The 24908-nt window shown below is 46.3% G+C and overlaps 1 protein-coding gene across 5 annotated transcripts in view; it reads right to left on the bottom strand.

Annotated features, from left to right (window-relative positions):
• SFMBT1 (Scm like with four mbt domains 1) overlaps positions 1–24908 on the bottom strand; it is a 355522-nt gene that overhangs the window by 74049 nt on the left and 256565 nt on the right. For all 5 annotated transcript variants that reach the window (XM_063940693.1, XM_063940695.1, XM_063940694.1 and 2 more), the window contains exons 5-10: positions 19396–19484; positions 7447–7687; positions 7190–7284; positions 5517–5618; positions 4370–4523; positions 3673–3755 (exon numbers count right to left, since the gene is read on the bottom strand). In XM_063940693.1, the coding sequence (XP_063796763.1) occupies positions 3673–3755; positions 4370–4523; positions 5517–5618; positions 7190–7284; positions 7447–7687; positions 19396–19484 (764 nt within the window). The remainder of the gene's footprint in view (positions 1–3672; positions 3756–4369; positions 4524–5516; positions 5619–7189; positions 7285–7446; positions 7688–19395; positions 19485–24908) is intronic.

Raw genomic sequence — 24908 nt, 5'->3', positions numbered from 1 at the left:
AGCCTCCCCCGCAAGCAGGTACTTGGAGAACCACAAGTACCAGCATGCGGGAGAAAAACGGGCCCGCTGGTACCTGTAGTACTACTGGGGAAAAAATACCCAAATAAAAACAGGACACACACACCTTGATAGTAAAACTTTATTTCATACGTCGACACACACATACTTACCTATGTTCACACGCCGACATCGGTCCTCTTCTCCATGTAGAATCCAGGGGTACCTGAAAATAAAAGATCAATATACTCACCTCAACCAGGGTCCAGAGATAAATCCACGTACTTGGAGAAAAAAACAAACCGGACAACCGACCACACGGACTGAAAGGGGTCCCATGCTGACACATGAGACCCCTTTCCACGAATGAGACCTGTCAGTGACAGCTGTCACACAAAGGTCTCTAAAGCCAATCAGGAAGGAAGTTGCGCTCACCTGATTGGCTGTGCGCTGTCTGTGTTGTGACAGCGCATCGCACAGCCCCGTCCATTATATTCAATGGTGGGAACTTAGCGGCTAGCGGTGAGGTCACCCGCCGGTCAGCGGCTGACCGCGGGTAACCCCCCAGCTAGCCGCTAAGTTCCCACCATTGAAACTAATGGAGCGGCTTTGCGATGCGCTGTCACAGCACAGACAGCGCACAGCCAATCAGGTGAGCGCCACGGAAGTAGCGCTTCCTGATTGGCTGAAGGGACTTCAGTGACAGGAGTCACGTGATGTCCCGGCATTCGGGAGAAAGGGGTCTGATGTGTCAGCATGGGACCCCTTTCAGTCCGGTATGGAGCGGGTATTTGCGGTTTGTTATTTTAACAAGTACGTGGATTATACTCTGGACGTGGATGTACCTCTGGACGCTGGAAGGTGAGTATAATTTTTTCACAGGTACCCTCGGATCGTCGGAGACCGTGGCAGTCGGCGTGTCAACATAGGTAAGTATGTGTGTGTCGGTAGTGTGTAATAAAGTTTTACTATCAAGGTGTCTGTGTACTGTTTTTATTTGGGTATTTTTTTTCCAGTAGTACTACAGGTACCAGCGGGCCCGTTTTTCTCCCGCATGCTGGTACTTGTGGTTCTCCAAGTACCAGCTTGCGGGGGAGGCTTGCTGGGACTTGTAGTACTGCTGGAAAAAACAATATTCTTTTCATTATCACAAAAGGCTATCAGCCCCCCCATCCGCAGCCCATTGGATGGGGGGGGACAGCCTCGGGCTTCACCCCTGGCCCTTGGGTGGCTGGGGGGGGGGACCCCTTGATTGAAGGGGTCCCCACTCCCCCAGGGTACCCCGGCCAGGGGTGACTAGTTGGATATTTGATGCCACGGCCGCAGGGCACGGCATAAAAGTGACCCCCGGCTGTGGCATTATCTGTCCAGCTAGTGGAGCCCGATGCTGGTGTTAAAAATACGGGGGACCCCTACTCTTTTTGTCCCCCGTATTTTTGGCACCAGCACCAGGCGCAGAGCCCGGTGCTGGTTTTAAAAATACGGGGGATCCCTGCCCAATTTTTCCCCGCATTTTTAGAACCAGGACCAGCTCGAAGAGCCCGAGGCTGGTTATGCTTTGGAGGGGGGACCCCACGCCATTTTTTTTTCCGGGTTTTTCCCGTTTTTCCCCGTTTTTTAAAATCGCGGCAAAATCCGCCAAATCGGCCGATTTTCGCCCGCGGTTCTGGCGAATCCGTTTTTCATTGAATATGGTGAATTCCGGCAGCCACCTTCCGGAATTCACCTGTCGAATTAAGTCGAATTTAAAAACGGCGATAATTTGCCGCGATTCGCCGTGAATTGCATATACCCCTTAATCTTTTGCTCTTTTGTAGAAATTGTGGTTTTGTTATAGCAATGAGGTGATTAAAAAAATGAATGCCTGGATTTTCTATTTATTTATGATTAACACAGATGCTCTTTACCCCAGATTGCTGTCATTCACAAGAGTGTCAACCCTGGGACAACCAATCAGTGGCATTACAGCCTGAAAATGAAAGCAAAACTGCCGCCAGTGGGGGAAATTTATCAAGCACTGATTTGGATTAATCAATCCTTTTGGTGTGATTTGGGGCAAGTGATAAACTGCTACATTTATTAAAGCAAAACTGCTGGAGAAATTATGCAAAACTGACATTTTGAAACCCAACACCGCAAAATGGCCAGCCTGATCTTTTTACAGGTTGAAATCATAAACTGCCAGATATATTACCTGCAGCTGCACACGCCATTGGAAACCAATTTAAAAAAAAAAGGTACTTGTAATAGGTGAATAATTAGAGGCTGCTTCTAATTAGCTGCCCATTTACAATGTAGATGAACTCATTTGCATCGGAGGTTCTTACAAAGTAGCCTGTTTACTGTATTTTTTTCCCTTTTAAAGCTTATATATTTTTAATTCAATGTAATATGTCTGATCAACATATGAGAATGCAAAGTCTATATCCACTGCATAGCAGTAAATATGGAGAAGGGCATGAGAGAGGGAATTCGTTATTATAATAACTGAAAATAATCATTGCCAAAACAAAGCACAGTGCATGATTTGCAGTACACTGTGCAATTCCGGCAAGACTGTCCCTACATTTTAAGAGTACTTAAATTTGCCTTAAAACTAATAGCCACTTTAAATCTAGTGACTATCTTACTAGAATGGCGCTGTCTACTATAAATTGTGGGCTATGCATTTGGCCCATTACGGTTATTATTATAATAAAGAAGACACACATTATGGGCCTGATCTAGGGCCCCACTGAAGTCCCAGTTGTGGGTGGCTCTCGAAACTGTTAGCAACTGAACATGCATCAGAGCCTGCATACGCAGCTGAGTCGTCTACAAAAGCAGCTGAGTGTGCGTGTGTGTGTAACTGGATGTTCACACATAGGATGTGTGTCATGGGCATGGAGATAGAATTGCAGACTATTCCTACTGTAATATGCAGAGATGCGGCTTATTATAGATGGATCTTTTTCACCAATGATGGGGTTGGTGGAAATGTACTGACAGACAGCTGCAAGCAAAATCATAGGAGATGCAGTCGCACAGATGCGACTGACTTCAGGCAGAAATCCGCATTATTTATAATCGCACAATCCAGCTGCAGATATGGTCACTTGGTGTGTGACACTGAATTCGACCTTATCTATTATTATATAGAAGGCTGAGATAATATTTATTGAAGTAAAGAGGAAACACAGCCAGGGGTACAAACAGGGGTCTATGCTACGGAGCTGTGTACCCTCATCACTAGGTATGGACCCCACCCGCCCTACAACGGCAGAGGTGATACATAAACTGCACGCGCTGTAGGGTTTTAGAGTTTCACCCTTACAAATCACTGGATGATAAATCCACCTGTTTGAAGGGCGAAACTGCCAATATTGTGCCAATATTCTGTTTTAATACGTTCTTTACTAAAAAAAAAAAAAAACATTTTGATGCAACTTTAATTAGCATATTGCCATTTTTAGCTAGATTTATTGGGTGGAAAATACAAATTTTCAAGGATCTAATCAATTCTCTAATTATTATAATGGATTTCAGTTGTATTTCTTTTAGATTTTTGTAGTCTTCTTACAATCAAGTGTAATGGCACAAATACAATCTCTTAGTGGATCTACCTTAGTGTGACAGAACGCCAGGCAATGCCGCTAATTATCAGACCAGAGCAACCTGCAGGATAGAAATGCTCACCTCGGGGAAACAACTGTCAGGAGCAGCGTGAGCATTACAGCGAGTCAGATATTCATTCCAATCAAAGGTCTGTTCCAAGTATCCTGAAGGAGTAAATGGAGAATGACAAAATCAGACATGTTCCACACCCTTTAGAAGAGGGAGAAAGTTTTGGCTTCAGACGGCCTCATATAAAACAAGTCATTTTACAAAAGGAACAAGGCAATGCTATTTCCCCCGTTTCTGGTAAGATTGACCAAACCTCCATCCCCTCACCTGTGCCCATTTCATAGCTAGGGGAAACCATATCCCTTGCCTGCAAGACTTAAGGGGGGTACACACTAGAGAGATGTGTGCTGAGCGATCTATCACAGACCGCTCAGCACACATCTCTGCCCCTGCTCAGCACACAGCGCGATGTGTGCTGAGCGAGGGGGGGCCGCTCACTTCACACAGCGCTGAAGTGAGCGCTGAAGTGCATGCAGGCTCAATCTAGCACCGGCGATAGCGATGCGTGGCTATCGCTGAAGGGGCATATATATATAACGAGAGATCCGTGTTTAAAATCTAATCTAAGTCAGATTGCTTAGATTTTAAGCAGGACTCTCTCCCTGTGTACACCCCTTTACGTCAATATTTTTAAAAATAAACCACACATGCTGCTCCCTGACGCTATCTAGCTATCTATCATATGCTCTCTTGTATGCTGTGAACATACCAGGAGGGGGATGGACAGACAGACCCATCTTCAGGCTCCAACGCACAGGGAGAATCCCAGGGCTATTTCTGTGGCAGACCATGGACTGGCGGCTCCGAGACTCCTCGGGTCTCAGGTCATCTAGTTCAACCAGGAAATACTTCTCAGTAAACACCTGGAGGACAGCGAGACTTGAGTTAAATGATAACACAGTAGAACCCAATCTTAACATGTTAATATCAACAAGAACAACTCACATCCATACACACCTAGGGCCTAATTCAAGTCTGTATGCAGTGGTCAATAATCACACAATAGAGCAATTGTGTGCAAACCGCGCATGTGCCGTGATTGCAATGTGCAAGCGGTAGGGTGCTGCTGCAATTCCACTTGCACTGAGAACATTGTCGCAGAGTGAGTGACAGGAAGTGGCTGGTTAGAGGTGTTAATGGGGAGGTTAAGGGGAGTGGTTGGGAAAACGCAGGAGTTTTCAGGGGGGAGGGATCATCCAATGGCAGCGTGTTCGGACATGCAAATACCTGGCATCTGAGTTGCTACTGCTGTGTGCAGTCCGTGTACCCATAGACCAACCCTTAGCTTTGATGTTCTCAGTAACTGCATATAGGACTTTATTCAGAGATGGACGCAGATCACTGCATACGCAGCCAGATCTGCGTCCATCTCCTCACATGTTGGGGGCCGCCCAGCACAGGGCAAGGCCAACCAGCATGTGTAACAGGCCGCTACCGATGCATCCGCAATTACATTGCAGACTCACCGAATTAAGGTTGACCCCTTATTTTTAATAGGAGCGGCAGCATATAAAGTCACACAGCTGGCCCAAAAACGCTTCCAGCCTGCCTCCGATTGGCTCGCCACGCTCCCCAACTCCGCACCGCCACCCCGCAAATGGCCGCTTCTGTCAATCATCTTCCGGCTGCATCCAGCAAGGAGAAGGGAACGGACTCGCGGCTGCGTCCACCTCTGAATCAGCCCCATAGTCCGCTAATGTGTACGCAATTGTGAATGAGGATGTGATGGGGCCGGTGGGCGTCTCTTTTCATTCCTGGGCGGCAGCTTCACTTGCTAACATTAGCAGCTCCGTAGCCTAGAGAGTTGCAATTGCATTTGCGTACAAACATGAATTAGGCCTATAAGATCACATTACCTTGGCTACTGTTGCAGGAACAATGCATGATGGATCTTTCGGGTTTATTGCTTCTAACTTCATACCAGATGTAAATGAATGATTGGGTACTTGTGGCTGCTCCTATAAAACACAGCAATATACTTGTTTCTTAAAGACAAAGTAGCACAAACCCAGCAGCATAATAAACTTGTCTATTATTAAAATTCATAGGAGAAAGAACAAGGTGAACGAAATATGGATATCTGCAGATTCCAGACTACTACAATTGCTGTAGGAGAGAACACACCTTGGTAATATTACAATACACACACTTCTAGATACATATACACAGATAGTCAGGGATATATCTATATTACACACATAATCCATGCGAGGGAGGAGAGTTGCCTTTGCAGTGTTGTATAAATGATGGTTATCACACCAGATTATTGGAATTTTGTATCCAAACAAAAGTCCATGAATTTAGCGATACCATAAGTGCGCATTTACTCATGGGGAACATCACAGAAAATTGAATTGACCCGTATACTGTATGTTCCTTTACATAAGCATTGTTCTTTCTCCTAGACTACCCCAAAATATTCAGTACCCACTGATGCACTTTTCCTGCTCTGTCACAATTTTACAACACCATGATCAGACAGTAATACCTATCAGTGTGTTTCCTCATTTACAATGTAGTGACCTTAACTAAATGGTATTTAAAAACCAAATTTAATTAATTTAACTTTTCAATGTATTTTGGGGGGTTTTCCTCTACAGAAATTCTGGCCCCAAATTTTTTTCAAAATTAAATCACACTGTATAATTCTGAAGAGTTAATAGCAATCATCCTATCACTATTTCTTTCTTTCAAACCCAACAACTGCAGTCACAATGTCACCTTTTAGAAGGTCGAGGACTCCTGCAAAACGTTGACACCTACAGAATGTCAGTCTTACAGGAAAAAGTTAATGTCAACATTACATCAGTGTCGACATCCTGAATGTTAACATGGTCAATGTTGCCATGACAATAATGTCGACATTTACACGTCAACCTACTGTATACCTATATAGGACATGTACTGCATACAAAGCTTACAGTATCACAATAGGTTCTACAAAACGATCCCCCAACAGGGACTCAGATGCCTGATTTATATGCTGCATTTGGTATTTTTATCTGATGCCCTTGGATAACCCTTGGATGCTAAAACTGTAGCAGGGCATGCTGGGATATGTAGTTTCACAACATCTGGAGAGCCACAGGTTGGCAGGAGTTGGGAACTACTGGTTTATATAGTATTGTACATCAGTTGGTTTGCACAGAGCAACATATTCTTAATGTATGCATTCTACTATTCTGTTAGAAACCTTACAATGATCGTTACTATTCTGTAGAAAAGAAAGTCTGACTTTTAGTTCCTAGAATAATGGAATTCACCAGAAATAGCCTAGTAACTATTGAATGGATTGACAAGTTTCTAACATATAAATCCATAATGGTTATCAGTAATGTGTAGATCTAGAAACATGGGTATACAAAGGTTAATATTCTCTTTAACCACTGTGTTCCAGACCTGCAAGTAAAAACAGAGATTAACTGGCTGTATTAGTAATAACTGTTCTGCTACATTAGGGGTTCTCTTTACCACGTGAAAGAATCCAGATTTATTGAGCCGATACTTTCATGAAAGAATGTGACCATACCTGAAAGAAGTCTGCGGGAATAAAGTCTCCGGTATCCTCTATGCGCTTGGTCATTATGTCTTTCCACTCCTCCTCAGTCTTCAGGTGCAGTATCTCTGAAAGACCACATCCAATTACTTTACGGGCTGAGGATTGTCTAGCATCTACACGCAGACATAGAGAATACCTGCTACATAATCCACTCTAAACCATCCATAACCTATAGAGAAGCTGTTCCATTCGATTGTGTAGGCATAGGAATTATTAAAAATAGTTACCTTGAGGAGGCTTTATGTCATAGCCGTGCAGAGCTGCCCACCCCATCTGATGAAGGTAAGGGTGAAGGTAGAAACAGTGGAGACTTGGCCAGTCAGGAGCCCCTTCATACTGCAGCTGAAGTCTCCCTCCAACGTTATCTAACACTATGACTGGCCACGCAGCCAAGGACCCATAGGAATGCTGTAGCTCCAATCTGGAACCAGGTCCAAACAGGTCTAGTGGATCTTTACCTCTGTGTGGCTATAGGGAAATAGAAAATGTACAATAATATATGTAAAAAGAGACGAACCTCAAGGAGTTAAATGTCTTGATTGCATAAAGTATAACGGAATACAGTGTATACATACAGTACTACACAGGGGCACTTTAGGGTGAGGGAGGAGATCCGTGTGCAGCCTCCTCCGTTCATGCTCCCTCCTTTCTGCCGGCAGCACTGAGAGTCTGAGCACTATTATTATTATTATTACATTTTATTTATAGGGCGCCACAAGTGTTTCGCAGCGCCGTACAAAGGACAGTACAGGGAGACAAAACTTAGCATAACAATAAATAAATAAATAACAAAAATGGAGTGCAGGTAACAAAGAGCAACACAGTTCTCAAAACATAATACAGCTTAGATGAAAGTAGCGAAGGAGTAATCATTGTACTACTTGGGGCTGGCGGCCATAGATAGAGATGAGCCTTTACCAGCAGGAGAGAAAGCAGGTAAAGATGGTCGCTGAGTGAAATGTGTCAAGAAGAGGGTTTAGACAAGAGGAAAGAGGGCCCTGCTCTGAAGAGCTAACAATCTAGTGGGGAGGGGCAACAGACAGATGACATGAGGTGCAAGCAAGCAGGTAGAAGCGTGATGGTGGTATGCGAGCAAAGCAGAGATGTCCAAGGCATGGGGCAGGGGGATGGAGGAGCAGCCTAAGGACTAGGTTATGCATTGGAGGGGTACGCTTTGATAAATAGATGGGTTTTCAATGCCCGTTTGAAGCTTTGCAAGGTCGGGGAGAGTCTAATGGAGCGGGGGAGCGCATTCCACTGAAGGGGTGCAGCACGGGCAAAATCCTGAACTCGTGCATGGGAAGCAGTGACCAAGGCAGAGGAGAGGCGACGGTCATCAGCCGACCATAGTGGGCGGGAAGGAGTATGAAGGGAGAGGAGGTTGGAGATGTAGGGAGCAGTGGAATTAGAGATGGCCTTGTATGTGAGGGTGAGGAGTTTGAAGAGGATTCTGTAGGGGAATGGGACCCAGTGTAGATTTTGTTGAAGGGGAGTGACAGATGTGGAGCGGCGGGAGAGGAAGATGAGCCTAGCTGCAGAGTTGAGGACAGATTGGAGGGGAGCGATGTGGGAGCAAGTGAGGCCAGTGAGGAGCACATTGCAGTAGTCAAGTCGTGAGATGACCAGTGAGTGGATGATAAGTTTAGTTGCACTCTGGGAGAGAAATGGCCTGATGCGAGCAATGTTGCGTAGCTGGAACCGACAAGATTGCGCCAGAGCTTGGATGTAGGGTGCAAAGGAGAGGGAGGAGTCAAGAGTGACGCCCAGGCAGCGGAGTTGGGGAACGGGGGAGATGATAGTGTTGTCAACAGTGATAGAGATATTTGTAGGGGGTGTTGCTCTGGCTAGGGGAAAGATAATAAGTTCAGAGGGCCCAGACTCTACTGTGCATACGCAGATCTCTGGGAAATTGGGGCGGTGCCCATTTTCCCAGTGATTTCTCTACTGCGCATGCGCAGAAAGCAGTGAAAATGGCCGCTGTGCCATTTTCACAGTGTTTAACAAAGCTGCTGATGTCGGTGCGGGACTATGGAGAAGGGAGTATTTTTTTTAAAAATGGGTGCAGTGTGGGCCCCCGTGGACTCAGGGGCCCATGCGAACCGCACACACTGCACACATTATAAATATGCCAGTGGTACTACACATAGTTTTAGGGTACCCTCTTGTGCAGACTATGAGCAAACTCAGAGAGGGTTTGCCTGCTCTTGTGTATTTATGAACATTTTCCATGTACAGTAGCACCAACTTATGCAGTTTACAGATAGGAACATAACAGTAATAGATCAAAACTTGGTAATAACAGACAAAGGGGCAGATTCAGAGATGGAGGCAGCCGTGCATCTGGACGCAGCAGGCACAGCCATCAGGTCTCTGCACATGCACCAGCCTTAAACAGCATTTTGGGGGCTAAATGGGGGTGTCATGAGCGTTTTTGGGCAGCTGCATGATGTCTCACGCAGCTGCTCGGAGAACAAAAAAATGGCGGCGGATCGCCTGCCAGCGCAGTCAGGCTACACAGACAGGGGTCAACCTCTAATCGATGTGTCCACAATTAAATTGCAGATGCATCATGAGGCAGCCCGTCACACACATGCTGGGCGGCCTTGCCCTGTGGTGGGTGGCACCCAGCATGTGAGGAGATGGACGCAGATCTTGCTGCGGGAAGCAGATCTGTGTCCATCTCTGAATAACTTCCAAAGTGGCCTGCCCTGCTCACAAGCTAACAATCTATAGGGAAAACAGGATTTTAATTACCTACCGGTAAATTCTTTTCTCGTAGTCCGTAGAGGATACTGGGGTCCATATTAGTACCATGGGGTATAGACGGGTCCACTAGGAGCCATGGGCATTTTAACCACTTAACTAACGATTTATTTTGCCAAAAAACGCACCGGAATTGTCATTTTTTTAAATGAGTGGATCAGGTGAAGAACATGAATTTAACCCTATCCCAAATGATTTTAGTTAAAAAATAAATAAATAATTTTTTAATTAATAATTTTTCAAACATCGAAAAATCGATCGGGAATATTGCGACCATCGGGGCTTTCATTTTGAAAGCCGGGACAGCCTTCAGGTATACAGGGGGGGTCTGGGAGTGGCTTGGGAGGGTTTATTTGCACTCCCCAGCGGCTGCCATTTTCTGCATCCGGTGGAGGGTGGGGGGATCCTGCCATGTTGACCGATCAGCAGTGATCGGCAGCACGGTAATCAGTGAGGGAGAGTGCAGGGAGGCAGAGGGACCTTCCGGTCCCTCTGACAGCAGCAGCGGAGGGAAGTTTCTCTTCCCTGACGCTGCTAACACGCTCTATCTGACTGGTCGCATCCTGTGCGACCAGGTCAGATAGAGCACTTGCAGGCATGGTCACATCTGATGCGACCATGCCAGGCAAGTGGTTAAGAATTTGATAGTGTGGGTTGGCTCCTTCCTCTATGCCCCTCCTACCAGACTCAAGTCTAGGAAACTGTGCACGAGGAGACGGACATACTTTGAGAGAAGGATATAAAAGGATAATGGTGAGATTCCGAACCAGCACACACAAACTAGAGGAAAGCCAAGCTAACCAAACTTTAAACCAGGAACAGCAACCGCTGAATCAACAATATTTAACCAAGTAACAGTGCAGGAAGAACCTAAGCACTAGGCGGGCCCCCAGAATCCTCGACGGACTACGAGAAAATGATTTACCGGTAGGTAATTAAAATCGTATTTTCTCTTACGTCCTCGAGGATACTGGGGTCCATATTAGTACTATGGGGATGTACCAAAGCTCCCAAACCGGGTGGGAGAGTGCCGAGGTTCCAGCAGAACTGGTTGACCAAACTGAAGGTCCTCAGAGGCCAAAGTATCGAACTTGTTGAACTTGGGAAACGTGTTTGAACCTGACCAAGTAGCTGCTCGGCAGAGCTGTAAAGCCGAGACACACCGGGCAGCCGCCCAAGAAGAACCCACCGACCTAGTAGAGTGGGCCTGTACAGATTTTGGACACGGCAAACCTGCCGTGGAATAAGCATGCTGGATAGTAATCCTGATCCAGCGTGCAATTGTCTGCTTTGAAGCAGAACGCCCAATTTTATTGGGATCATAGAGAACAAACAGCGAGTCAGATTTTCTGTGACGAGCTGTCCACTTCACATAGATCTTCAAAGCCCTCACAACATCCAGGGGCATTGAAATAGCAGAGGTGTCGGTAACCACCAGAACCACAATAGGTTCGGTGATATGAAACGCAGACACCACCTTTGGAAGAAATTGCTGACGAGTTCTGAGTTCAGCCCTATCTTCATGAAGAAACAAATAGGGGCTCTTGTGAGACAACGCCCCCAGCTCCGACACACGCCTCGCGGAAGCCAATGCCAACAGTGTGACGACCTTCCACGTAAGAAACTTGACGCCTATGTCCTGTAAAGGCTCAAATCATCCAGATTGCAGGAACTGCAACACCACGTTGAGATCCCAAGGTGCCGTAGGAGGCACAAAGGGTGGTTGGATGTGCAGCACCCCCTTCAAAAATGTCTGAACCTCAGGGAGAGAAGCCAATTTTTTCTGAAAGAAAATGGATAAGGCCGAAATCTGGACTTTTATGGAGCCCAAACGTAGGCCCACATCCACACCTGACTGCAGAAAAAGGAGAAAACGTCCCAGTTGAAATTCCACCGCAGGAAATTTCCTGTTCTCACACCAAGAGACGTATTTTTTCCAAAAAGGTGGTAATGTTTAGACGTTAACCCTTTCTGGCTTGGATCAGGGTTGGAATAACCCTATCTGGGATCCCTTTCCGGGCTAGAATTTGACACTCAACCTCCATGCCGTCAAACGTAGCCGTAGTTAGTTTTGATAGACGATCGGCCCCTGTTGGAGAAGGTCCTCGCGAAGAGGTAGAGGCCACGGATCCTCTAGGAGCATCTCCACAGTAGATCCGCATACCAGGCCCTTCTTGGCCAGCCTGGAGCAATGAGAATTGCTTGAACCTTTTCCCTTTTTATTCTTTGAGAATCTTTGCGATCAATGGGAGTGGTGGAAACACGTACACCATTGTCGAAGTCAAAAATATTACATAAAAAGAACATAGAAACTACACACATTATGAGTCGCTATACTTGCAAATACGCGCAGCGAGCACAGCAATATATGTTAACACACGCATTTACACGGACATGCCACAGAGATGGCTTCGACACTTATTTCATGCAGTACATAATTAGAATAATATCAAGCGCTAGACATAATGATGATTTAAAATTATATAATGAAGTAATGTCATGTGTGTGTATTATTTGAACGAAGCAAGATAGACCTGTCATATTTACTAGTAAAGCAACCAGATTAATGTGTAGATTCATTTGATACTTGTTAAGTTGTAGGACATTGCAACAAATAATTATGATTAAATGTATAAAAGCTAAAATCACTTTTATTAGAACAATAGATATTCCAAACAGGTAGTGGACAGGAAGCTCTGGCCAGCCCCTCAGACGTCTCCAAGGCTGAACCTCCTCAGCACACGAACAAACCAGTGACTCATCATGAATGAGAAAGTCCCCTCCCCCAAACTAGATAACACATTGCTGATCACACAGGAAGCCAGTTGCTGTTTTGTCTCAGAGGATGATGGAGTTCCTGCATGATTTTACAGAGAGAGAGTGATATGGAGAGACAAATTTATATAACTTAAGGATAATGGTGTTGTATGCTGGCCTGTAACTGTAACTGTATGTATTAACTGCTTAATGTAGAAATTGTAATCATGTAATTATGTGTATACTGTACATTGTAATATATTGAATCCATATCCTTTTAATAACAAATATATACATCAATGAGCTTTGGAACTCAGATAATGTGTGGGTGTATTGTTTTCTCTTATGGGATGCAGTGTTTTGCTATGTATAGTGCACATTCATGGCACATGGTAATAAGAGGTGCAGGCGTTTACAATATATATATATTAGAGCGGGCATTTTAAATATTTTTCAAGAAAACAATTTGGCATTCACACCATCTGGTAGACCCATGGAGTCACCAGAGCGTCCACCGCCACTGCTTGTGGGTCCCTCGACCTGGAACAATACCGCTTGAGCTTCTTGTTGAGACGAGAGGCCATCATGTCGATTTGTGGAATTCCCCACCACCGTGTCACGCACCCGAACACCTCCAGGTGAAGGCCCCACTCTCCTGGGTGGAGGTCGTGTCTGCTGAGTAAGTGTGCTTCCCAGTTGTCTACTCCCGGAATGACGCACGCGGACAATGCCACAGCATGTCTTTATGCCCAGAGGAGAATCCTTGTTACCTCTGACATGGCTGCTCTGCTCTTCGTACCACCTTGTCGGTTTATGTACGTTACAGCCGTCACATTGTCTGACTGAACTTGAATGGCTTGATCTAGTAAAAGATGCGATGCCTGTAGAAGGGCGTTGTATATGGCCCTTAGTTCCACAATGTTGATTGGAAGAATGGCTTCCTGACTTGATGATTTTCCTAGGAACTGTTCCCCTTGGGTGACTGCTCCCCAACCTCTGAAGCTTGCGTCTGTGGTTAGTAGAATCCAATTTTGAATCCTGAACCTTCGGCCCTCGATCAGGTGAGAAGTCTGAAGCCACCACAGAAGAGAAATCCTGGCTTTTGGGGACAAACGGACCCACTGGTGCATGTGTAGATGCAATCCGGACCACTTGTCCAACAGATCCAGTTGGAAGGGCCTTGCATGGAACCTTCCATACTGTAGCGCCTAGTAAGCGGCTACCATCTTCCCCAGAAGGCGAATGCATAGATGCACCGATATCCGGGTTGGTTTCAGAACATGCTGCACCATCGACTGGATTACCAATGCCTTTTCCAATGGAAGGAATACCTTCTGTGCCTCCGTATCCAGTATCATCCCCAGGAACGGAATCCTCCGTGTTGGTTCCAGATGAGAATTTGGTAGGTTTAGAATCCACCCGTGATCCTGGAGTAGTTGGGTTCAGAGGGCAATGTTGTCTAACAACCTCTCCCTGGATGGTACAGTTATCAGCAGATCGTCCAGGTACGGAATTATGTTCACTCCCTGTTTGCGGGGGAGAAACATCATCTCTGCTATTACCTTGGTGAACACCCTCGGTGCCGTAGAGAGGCCAAATGGCAGGGCCTGGAACTGGTAGTGACAGTCCTGTAAGGCAAACCTTAGATAAGCCGGCCAAATCGGAATATGAAGGTACGCATCCTTGATATCCAGAGACACCAAGAGTTCCCCTTCCTCCAGACCTGAGATCACCGCTCTCAAGAGACTCCATCTTGAACTTGAACACCCGTAAGTACGGGTTCAACGACTTGAGATTTAAAATGGGCCTTACCGAACCGTCCGGTTTCAGTACTACAAACAGGTTGGAATAATAACCCTGGTTTTGCAGTTGAAGCGGAACTGGAACAATGACCTGAGTCTGTACCAGTTTTTGAATTGCTTCTTGTAAAGTCATACTTGCTTCTTGAGAAACTGGTAAGCCTGATTTGAAGAATCTGTGAGGTGGGAGTACCTGAAATTCCAGTCTGTAGCCCTGGGCTATAAGATCTTTGACCCAGGGATCCTGGCATGACGTTTCCCATATGTGACTGAAGAATCTTAAACGGGCTCCCACCTGCCTGTCTTCCAGGCAGTGCGGACCACCGTCATGCTGAAGGCTTAGAGGAAGCAGAACCGGGGTTCTGTTCCTGTGAACCTGCAATTGCTGGTTTTCTGGGTTTACCTCTATTGCCTTTGAAGGCCGTAGAAGAACCTTTGGTTTTGTTTTTAAACTTCGCTGTCCAAAAGGACTGCAGAGTTGGAGCAGTGTAGGATTTTCTAGCCGAGGGAGCTGCGGAAGGAAGGTATGTAGACTTACCCGCCGTAGCCTTGGATATCCACGTATCCAGTTCATCTCCAAAAATGGCTTCACTTGTGAATGGTAGGCTTTCCACGCCTTTCCTGGAATCCGCGTCCGCAGTCCACTGGCGTAGCCACAAGCCCCTTCGTGCTGACACCGCCATTGCAGTGGTGCGTGTATTGAGTAAACCAATTTCCTTTATGGCCTCCACTATAAAGTTAGCAGAATCCTGTTTATGCTGTAAGAGTAAAATTATCTCCCCCCTGGATAAGGAATCTAACCTGTCAATTAGATTACCTGACCATTTTGCAATGGCCCTAGAGATTCATGCACAAGCTATAGTGGGTCTCTGGGCCCCCCCCGCAGCTGTGTACAGAGATTTGAGAGTGGTCTCAATCTTGCGGTCTGCAGCATCCTTCAAGGAAGCTGCCCCAGGAACAGGTAAAACTATTTTACGTGACAGCCTAGAAACTGATGCATCAACTATCGGTGGGTTTTCCCATTTTTTCCTATCATCCTGAGGAAATGGGAAGGATGTGAGCAACTGTTTTGGCACCTGAAACTTCTTGTCAGGATTTACCCAAGTTGCTTCAAATAGGGAATTTGGGGGGGGGTCATTCCGAGTTGATCGCTAGCTTAAAATGTTCGCTGCGCAGCGATGAAGCAAAAAAAAGGCACTTCTGCGCATGCGTAGCAGTGCGCACGCGCGATGTACTTTCACACTAGGTCTAGCGAAGCTTTTCAGTCGCAATGGCAGCCGCAGAGTGATTGACAGGAAAGGGGCGTTTCTGGGTGTCAACTGACCGTTTTCAGGGAGTGCTCGAAAAAATGCAGGCGTGCCAGGAAAAACGCAGGCGTGGCTGTGACATCAAATCCGGAACTGAACAGTCTGAAGTGATCGCAAGCGCTGAGTAGGTCTGGAGCTACTCTGAAACTGCACAATTTTTTTTTGTAGCCGCTCTGTGATCCTTTCGTTCGCACTTCTGCTAAGCTAAGATACACTTCCAGAGGGCGGCGGCTTAGCGTTTGCACGACTGCTAAAAACTGCTAGCGAGCAACTCGGAATGACCCCCTTAATTCCTTAGATGCAGGGAAAGTAGCTGAGGATTTTTTTTTCACATTAAAATAAGATTCCTCCTCATCCTCTGATACCTTATCAGGAATGTGCAGGACATTTCTAATAGCTTCTATCAGGGCCTATATACCCTGTGACAAAGCTGCATCCCCCCCTCCCGAGTCCACCTCACCCTCCTCTGGATCTGATACATCATCATCATCGGTATCAGCCTGCATGATTTGGCCAGAGTACGTTTCTGTGGACAAATGGCAGGGGTCTCAGACGCTGGAATGACCACTGAATCTCTATTCATGAGGTTATCAACAGATAGCCTTAAGTATTGCGTCTCCTTCTCATTTTGGGATAATTTATTAGAAATATTTGAAATCATCCCTTTTAATGAATCTAACCATACTGGTTCAGATCCAATAGCCTGAGAATGTGTACTATCCTGAGTACACTGTAGTGATCCCTCAGATTGAGAAAAACACTCTGCTGTGCATGATACACACTCCCTTGACATAGTAAATGTGAAACACACACACACACACACACACACACACACACACACACACACACACACACACACACACAGGAATATAGGTTAAAAGCACAGTTAACCCACACAGAGCCCTTCCAGGTAGACACACAGGGCCGCCTTTTCGTATGGGCTCAATGGGCTCTTGCCCAAGGGCCCCAGGAGTAAAAGGCCAGTAGGCGGATAGTTGAGGGTCCCCTCTTTCTATGGGTACCAGAATTTTGAAAATCGGCCCTGGGGAACCGGAGATATCTGACTTCAAAGCAGTGGACCCCATCCAAGCCTGCTAATTGCTCTTCCCAGCCAGATATCTCGGGTTCTGTCTGACTTAAGAGTTTTTCTGAGGGTATAATCCGAAATCTGTGACTCTCCCCTTTTGGTGAACACTGGCAGCTTGTCTCTACTATGCCCAGAATCAGAGATATCAGCCTCCCAGCAGCTGGTCCCTGCTCCAGCTCCACACACCTGGTATGCAGTTTTATATTTTCGTTGGTGGATTGCTCTGGCTCCTGAACTCTGATCCCCAAGTCCCCAGTACCTCCTGAAGGGTGGGATTCTCTAGTTTTTTTTATCCTATTAAAGCTACGAAATCTATTTCCAGGAACTGGAGATATCTGCAGTAAAGCAAGCTGCCCTCCCACCAGAAAATTATGAATATTAAGCCCACTCCACTATCCACACCTCCCTTACGTATTAAACATCCCCTACTACCCTGTAAGTCATGTACCAGGGCCCCTTCATTCAGCCCAATGCCCCTTCTACAGTTTAGTGTTCTCCTTCCTGCCCCATCTGTGCAGTAAAGGAGTAATTAGCAGAAATTACTTCTCCAGGTCCTACATGCTGAGCGGAAGATAGAACCCCCCTATCCCCCGCAGGACATCAAAGCTGCCGCTGACAGCACCCCCAGCCCTACCGCTGGAGGATGGGTAGGGGCCCCAGTGCATTGCTGTGCCCAGGGGCCTACACTGCTGTTAAGATGGCTCTGGAGACACAGAGTATAATGGAGCCAGCCACACAGCGCCCCTGTAGCTAAAGAACAAGTTTAGCTGGGTCGCAAACTAAGTATCCTTAATAGGGCTTAGTACACCAAATATTGCTCCCCCCTCTGCTATGACCCCCTGGTACCGTTGAGGTGTTCTGGAGTCCTTGTGGAGGAGCTGTGCTTCCCTGTCAATCTGCATGTGTATAGCTGCAGAGGGAAAATGGCGCTGGTGAGCTGCTGGATCCACTCATAGTGAAGCCCCGCCCCCTTAATGGCGCGTGGTCTTCCTGGGTTTTTTTATACTGGCTGAGGTAAATATTCTGTTCTACAGTGGGTTAAAACCCCTGTAGTGTACTGCCAGTGTGGGTACCATTAGTGGCTTCAGCTCGCCCCTCACCGCGGTCACACAGTGTCTCTGAACCTGGAGCGCAGCCTGCATGTCAGCGCTGCACTCCTACCCTTGTGCCGCCATTACAGCCGGCTACCCGCTAACCGGGATGCCGGCACCTACTCACCACTCTTCTGATTTCTGGCTCTGTTAGGGGAGGCGGCGTGCTGCGGGTCTGTACGCTCACCGTGGTGGGGCTTATGAATAGGACCATCAGGAGCTCAGTGTCCTGTCAGCAGGGAACGGGACCATTAACCCTAGAGAGGTTGGGGCGTCCCCCTCCCCTAAGTCCCACGAAGCAGGCAGTCTGGTGCCAACCAGACCTGCCTGAAAATAAAATACAGAAGATAAATGTAGAAAACTCTTCAGGAGCTTACCAAGTGTAACAGGCTCCTCCGGGCACATTTTCTAAACTGAGTCTGGTAGGAGGGACATAGAGGGAGAAGCCAGCCCACACTATCAAATTCTTAAAGTGCCCATGGCTCCTAGTAGACCCGTCTATACCCCATGGTACTAATATGGACCCCAGTATCCTCTAGGACGTAAAACAATAGGAATTTGATACACAAGGATAAGTGCTACATATTGCAAATTGGTCCAGCAAGATTGCAAATGGTCTTTTACCTGCCTGTTAATGTCACCATTGGCATTATAGCCTGCCCTAGTGGTTACAAACAACTCTGGCCACTAGTCTATGTCTCCAAATTATTGTATTGTGAAAGGATTAGAGCTTCTCAACAAGCTTAACAGGTCAGAATATGAGAAGAAATTATGGGAGAGACAAGAGACGTCTGTACTGAATTATGCACTCTAAAAGTACAACAACATACTGTATAAACTAGGCAAAACAAGCATATGTTTATACGTCACATTCTAATTACAGTGGAAAGTGAACGTAAAAATATGGTTGAGTCATCCTAATGTGAACACATCCCTTCTTTTGAACGTGCCCTTCCCACCCCCAACCCCCATTAATGGTCTCCAATAGCACAATAGTAAGATGATTTTGCAGGAACTTTTAACTGCAAGTCCCACCTCTCCATTTATTACATGGGCCAAACCAGAGAGGGGGGGTGTAAACTAAAAAAAAAAGTAAAGTGAACTTCCCCTTTAAGGGTTACCACCTACTAGCCGACTTCTTATTTGCTTCCAAAACATATTGGTCATTTATGCTCCAAATGTTGCTCCAACCTGTTATGATTTAACTTTATAATACTCCACAAGCATAATCTTACAATAATCTGTTTATAAATGCTTACTAAGGAGGCGTGTTCCATTTCAACTCTCTTCATATCAACAAAATGCAAGTGACAAAAGTCATCAGTAAAAGAGAATGGTTAAAATAATCTAGCTAGTTGAAGGGTATACTCACGCCCTCTAGCAAGTGAGCAGGGGCACTGCAAGCTCCATTCAGCGTTTCAGAAAGAAATTCCTCACAGTTCTGAAGCTTTTCTCTTACTACTGGAAGACAAGAGCAGCACAGATGAATATACTCAGAATAGCTGCACGAAAGAACTTGTTACACAATGTAATTAAATTGTGAAATATTCTTATCTGTCTTGGGTACAGTCAGTCCTGTTGAATATTACAGTCATGTTACTTTGATCAGAACACAAAGTTAAAACAGACTCGGTATCGAGTGCATGGAACTTTTTTTATACACCTAAAGAATTTTCTTGCTCACATCTGTTGAATTTATCTTTACGGATTCAATTTTTTTAATCTATATTTTGATTAATATATTCGGAATTTTTACAACAGAGCTTTGTACCCAATTCTTAGTAACAAGAAAAAAAAGCTTTTAACAGATATATGTTTGCCATTTAGTCTTTGTAATATCCCTTTCACACCGCCTTAAAACATGTTATTGCCGGGTTAACCCAGGTCGTGGCTCGTATCAAAGGGTCCCCTAAAAATAACCTAGGTCTAATCACCCGAGAATCCAACCCAGGCAGCGAGCATCATTGGTCCCTGGAAGAGCTTGTATTAAGGGGCAGTGTGAACTTGTGACCCAGTTCCTGATAACACCCTATGGAGTTCCGGCTCAGCCTGCGATGTAAAACGGTTTTCAAGACGCTATGACATGGCCTCAAACCAGTGTTCAGTGACCCAGGCTGGACCTGGGATTTGGTATAACAGACACTGTTATGGGATCTAGCACACTGGGTATGGGTTACCGGTGGCCGGGATCACAATGGTCAGCACACAGACACCGGGATCCCGGCCGCCAGAATGCCGGCAGGGGGGCAAGCGCATCGAAGCCCTTTGCAGGCTCGCTGCACTCCCCATGCTGCGGGCTCGCCATAGGTTCTATTCCCACTCTATGGCTGTTATGGTCACCCACAAGTGGGAATAGCCCTGAGCCCCCTGATGGCATTGTGGCGGTCGGGATCTCGGCATCGGTATGCTGACCATTGGGATCCCAACCGCCGGGATGGTAACAGATCTAGCAGTATCCTTTTGAGTCTCAGTATTATTTAAATTACTCGTTTATTTTATTTGTAGTACCCCAAAGTGTTATTTTTAGGATTCTTTGTAGTGGCTTCTGCTTATCAAGTATATACACTATAACTACAGACACAGTAAAACAATAGTTGGATGGCATTAGTGTTCTTATGATTGGTATATATGAAGATGCACTATGTATTTTTGTGAAGGAGCTAGGAGGGAGTGTGGTTCAGTACTGCTTGTGAATCAGTTACAACTATTTTTAATACATTCCATCCTAATCCACAATATTATACACAAACCATAATAACTAAGCAAGATCATGTGCCCATCCGACTTTTAATTTGAATATAACTGCATCACACAAAGCTCATTTTAGTTGGCCCACAACAGCCGTCTCTTGCTTCCATTTAACTATTAAAAATAGATATGTACTAACATACGTGCACAGTGCACTAACCCTTAGAAACCAAGCAGATCTAAGCATATATTAGTCTGGCTGCTGATATTGTATTTCGGAGAGATGAAGACTCTTGACTAGAGACAGATCCAGCAAAAGCCATGGTTGGGTACTGGTGGAAAAGAAACCTACTACAGCAGGACTGAGCGTTCAAAGAATGTCCAAATCTGGTGCCGCAGCAAGGGTCATCCCGAGGCTAAATTGTTTGGTAAGCAGATGAATGCTTACGCCCCCCCCCCCCCCCCCCCCAAGTACTTTTGCGCATGCTGAAAAAAATTAAGGGGGTGTAGTCTCATGAGGAAATCCCAGTTGTAGTGCCCCTTATACGTTATGCCCACTATTGTAGTGTCCCTTATACGTTATGCCCTCTGTTGTGGTGCCCCTTACACGTTAATTAAAATAAGAATTTACTTACCGATAATTCTATTTCTCGGAGTCCGTAGTGGATGCTGGGGTTCCTGAAAGGACCATGGGGGGGGATAGCGGCTCCGCAGGAGACAGGGCACAAAAGTAAAGCTTTTACAGGTCAGGTGGTGTGTACTGGCTCCTCCCCCTATGACCCTCCTCCAGACTCCAGTTAGGTACTGTGCCCGGACGAGCGTACACAATAAGGGAGGATTTTGAATCCCGGGTAAGACTCATACCAGCCACACCAATCACACCGTACAACTTGTGATCTAAACCCAGTTAACAGTATGATAACAGAGGAGCCTCTGAAAGATGGCTTCCTAAACAATAACCCGAATTAGTTAACAATAACTATGTACAAGTATTGCAGATAATCCGCACTTGGGATGGGCGCCCAGCATCCACTACGGACTCCGAGAAATAGAATTATCGGTAAGTAAATTCTTATTTTCTCTATCGTCCTAAGTGGATGCTGGGGTTCCTGAAAGGACCATGGGGATTATACCAAAGCTCCCAAACGGGCGGGAGAGTGCGGATGACTCTGCAGCACCGAATGAGAGAACTCCAGGTCCTCCTTTGCCAGGGTATCAAATTTGTAAAAATTTACAAACGTGTTCTCCCCTGACCACGTAGCTGCTCGGCAGAGTTGTAATGCCGAGACCCCTCGGGCAGCCGCCCAAGATGAGCCCACCTTCCTTGCGGAATGGGCCTTAACAGATTTAGGCTGTGGCAGGCCTGCCACAGAATGTACAAGTTGAATTTTGTTACAAATCCAACGAGCAATCGACTGCTTAGAAGCAGGTGCACCCAACTTGTTGGGTGCATACAGTATAAACAGCGAGTCAGATTTTCTGACTCCATCCGTCCTTTAAATGTATATTTTTAAGGCTCTGACAACGTCCAACAACTTGGAGTCCTTCAAGTCGTCTGTAGCCGCAGGCACTACAATAGGCTGGTTCAGGTGAAACGCTGATACCACCTTAGGGAGAAAATGCGGACGCGTCCGCAGCTCTGCCCTATGTCGAATGGAAAATTAAATAAGGGCTTTTATAAAACAAAGCCGCCAGTTCAGATACTCTCCCGGCCGAAGCCAGGGCCAGTAACATAGTCACTTTCCATGTGAGATATTTCAAATCCACATTCTTTAGTGGTTCAAACCAATTGGATTTGAGGAAATCTAAAACTACATTTAGATCCCACGGTGCCACCTTAGGCACCACAGGAGGCTGTATATGCAGTACTCCTTTGATAAAAATCTGGACCTCAGGGACTGAGGCCAATTCTTTTTGGAAGAATATTGATAGGGCCGAAATTTGAACCTTAATAGATCCCAATTTGAGACCCATAGACAATCCTGATTGCAGGAAATGTAGGAAAACGACCCAGTTGAAATTCCTCCATCGGAGCACTCCGCTGCTCGCACCACGCAACATATTTTCGCCAAATACGGCGATAATGCTTCGCGGTGACTTCCTTCCTTGCCTTTATCAAGGTAGGAATGACTTCTTCTGGAATGCCTTTTCCTTTTAGGATCTGGCATTCAAACGCCATGCCGTCAAACGCAGCCGCGGTAAGTCTTGAAAAAGACAAGGACCCTGCTGAAGCAGGTCCCTTCTCAGAAGTAGAGGCCACGGATCGTCCGTGACCATCTCTTGAAGTTCCGGGTACCAAGTCCTTCTTGGCCAATCCGGAGCCACTAGTCTTACTCCTCTTTGCCGTATAATCCTCAATACCTTTGGTATGAGAGGCAGAGGAGGAAACACATATACGGACTGGTACACCCAAGGTGTTACCAACGCGTCCACAGCTATTGCCTGCGGATCTCTTGACCTGGCGCAATAACTGTCCAGTGTCTTGTTGAGGCGAGACGCCATCATGTCCACCATTGGTTTTACCCAACGGTTTAATAGCATGTGGAAAACTTCTGGATGAAGTACCCACTCTCCCGGGTGAAGGTCGTGTCTGCTGAGGAAGTCTGCTTCCCAGTTGTCCACGCCCGGGATGAATACTGCTGACAATGCTATCACGTGATTCTCCGCCCAGCGAAGGATCCTGGCAGCTTCTGCCATTCTGTTTTTTGTGCCGCCCTGTCTGTTTACATGGGCGACTGCCGTGATGTTGTCCGACTGGATCAACACCGGTCTTCCTTGAAGCAGAGGTTCCGCCTGGCTTAGAGCATTGTAGATTGCTCTTAGTTCCAGAATGCTTATGTGAAGAGACTTTTTCAGGCTCGACCACACTCCCTGGAAATTTCTTCCCTGTGTGACTGCTCCCCAGCCTCTCAGGCTGGCATCCGTGGTCACCAGGATCCAATCCTGCATGCCGAATCTGCGGCCCTCCAATAGATGAGCCTCCTGCAACCACCACAGAAGGGATACCCTTGTCCTCGGCGACAGGGTTATCCGCAGGTGCATCTGAAGATGCGACCCTGACCATTTGTCCAACAGATCCCTTTGCATGGAATCTGCCGAAAGGGATTGCTTCGTAAGAAGCTACCATTTTTTCCCAGGACTCTTGTGCATTGATGTACAGACACCTTTCCTGGTTTTAGGAGGTTCCTGACCAGGTCAGATAACTCCTTGGCTTTTTCTTCGGGAAGAAAAACCTTTTTCTGAACTGTGTCCAGAATCATCCCCAGGAACAGCAGACGAGTTGTCGGCATTAATTGGGATTTTGGAATATTCAGAATCCATCCGTGCTGCTTTAGCACCTCTTGAGATAGTGCTAAACCCATCTCTAGCTGTTCTCTGGACCTTGTCCTTATTAGGAGATCGTCCAAGTATGGGATAATTAATACGCCTTTTCTTCGAAGAAGAAATATTATCTCGGCCATTACCTTTGTAAAGACCCGAGGTGCCGTGGACAAACCAAACGGCAGCGTCTGAAACTGATAGTGTGAGGGGTAATTGGAACGTGGAGATACGCATCCTTGATGTCCAAGGATACCATAAAGTCCCCTTCTTCCAGGTTCGCTATCACTGCTCTGAGTGACTCCATCTTGAACTTGAACTTCTTTATGTACAGGTTCAAGGACTTCAGATTTAGAATAGGCCTTACCGAGCCATCCGGCTTCGGTACCACAAAAAGAGTGGAATAATACCCCTTCCCTTGTTGTAGAAGAGGTACCTTGACTATCACCTGCTGAGAATACAGCTTGTGAATGGCTTCCAAAACCGTCTCCCTTTCTGAGGGGGACGTTGGTAAAGCCGACTTCAGGAAACGGCGAGGTGGCTCTGTCTCTAATTTCAACCTGTACCCCTGAGATATTATCTGCAGGATCCAGGGATTTACCTGCGAGTGAGCCCACTGCGCGCTGTAATTTTTGAGACGACCGCCTACCGCCCCCAAGTCCGCTTGCGAAGCCCCAGCGTCATGCTGAGGCTTTTGTAGAAGCCGGGGAGGGCTTCTGTTCCTGGGAAGGAGCTGCCTGTTGCTGTCTCTTCCCTCGTCCTCTGCCTCGTGGCAGATATGAATAGCCCTTTGCTCTCTTATTTTTAAAGGAACGAAAAGGCTGCGGTTGAAAAGTCGGTGCCTTTTTCTGTTGGGGAGTGACTTGAGGTAGAAAGGTG

The sequence above is a fragment of the Pseudophryne corroboree genome, chromosome 9 (assembly GCF_028390025.1).
Source record: "Pseudophryne corroboree isolate aPseCor3 chromosome 9, aPseCor3.hap2, whole genome shotgun sequence".
NCBI classification, from domain to species: Eukaryota; Metazoa; Chordata; class Amphibia; order Anura; family Myobatrachidae; genus Pseudophryne; species Pseudophryne corroboree.
This window is presented reverse-complemented; position numbering and strand designations above follow the sequence as displayed.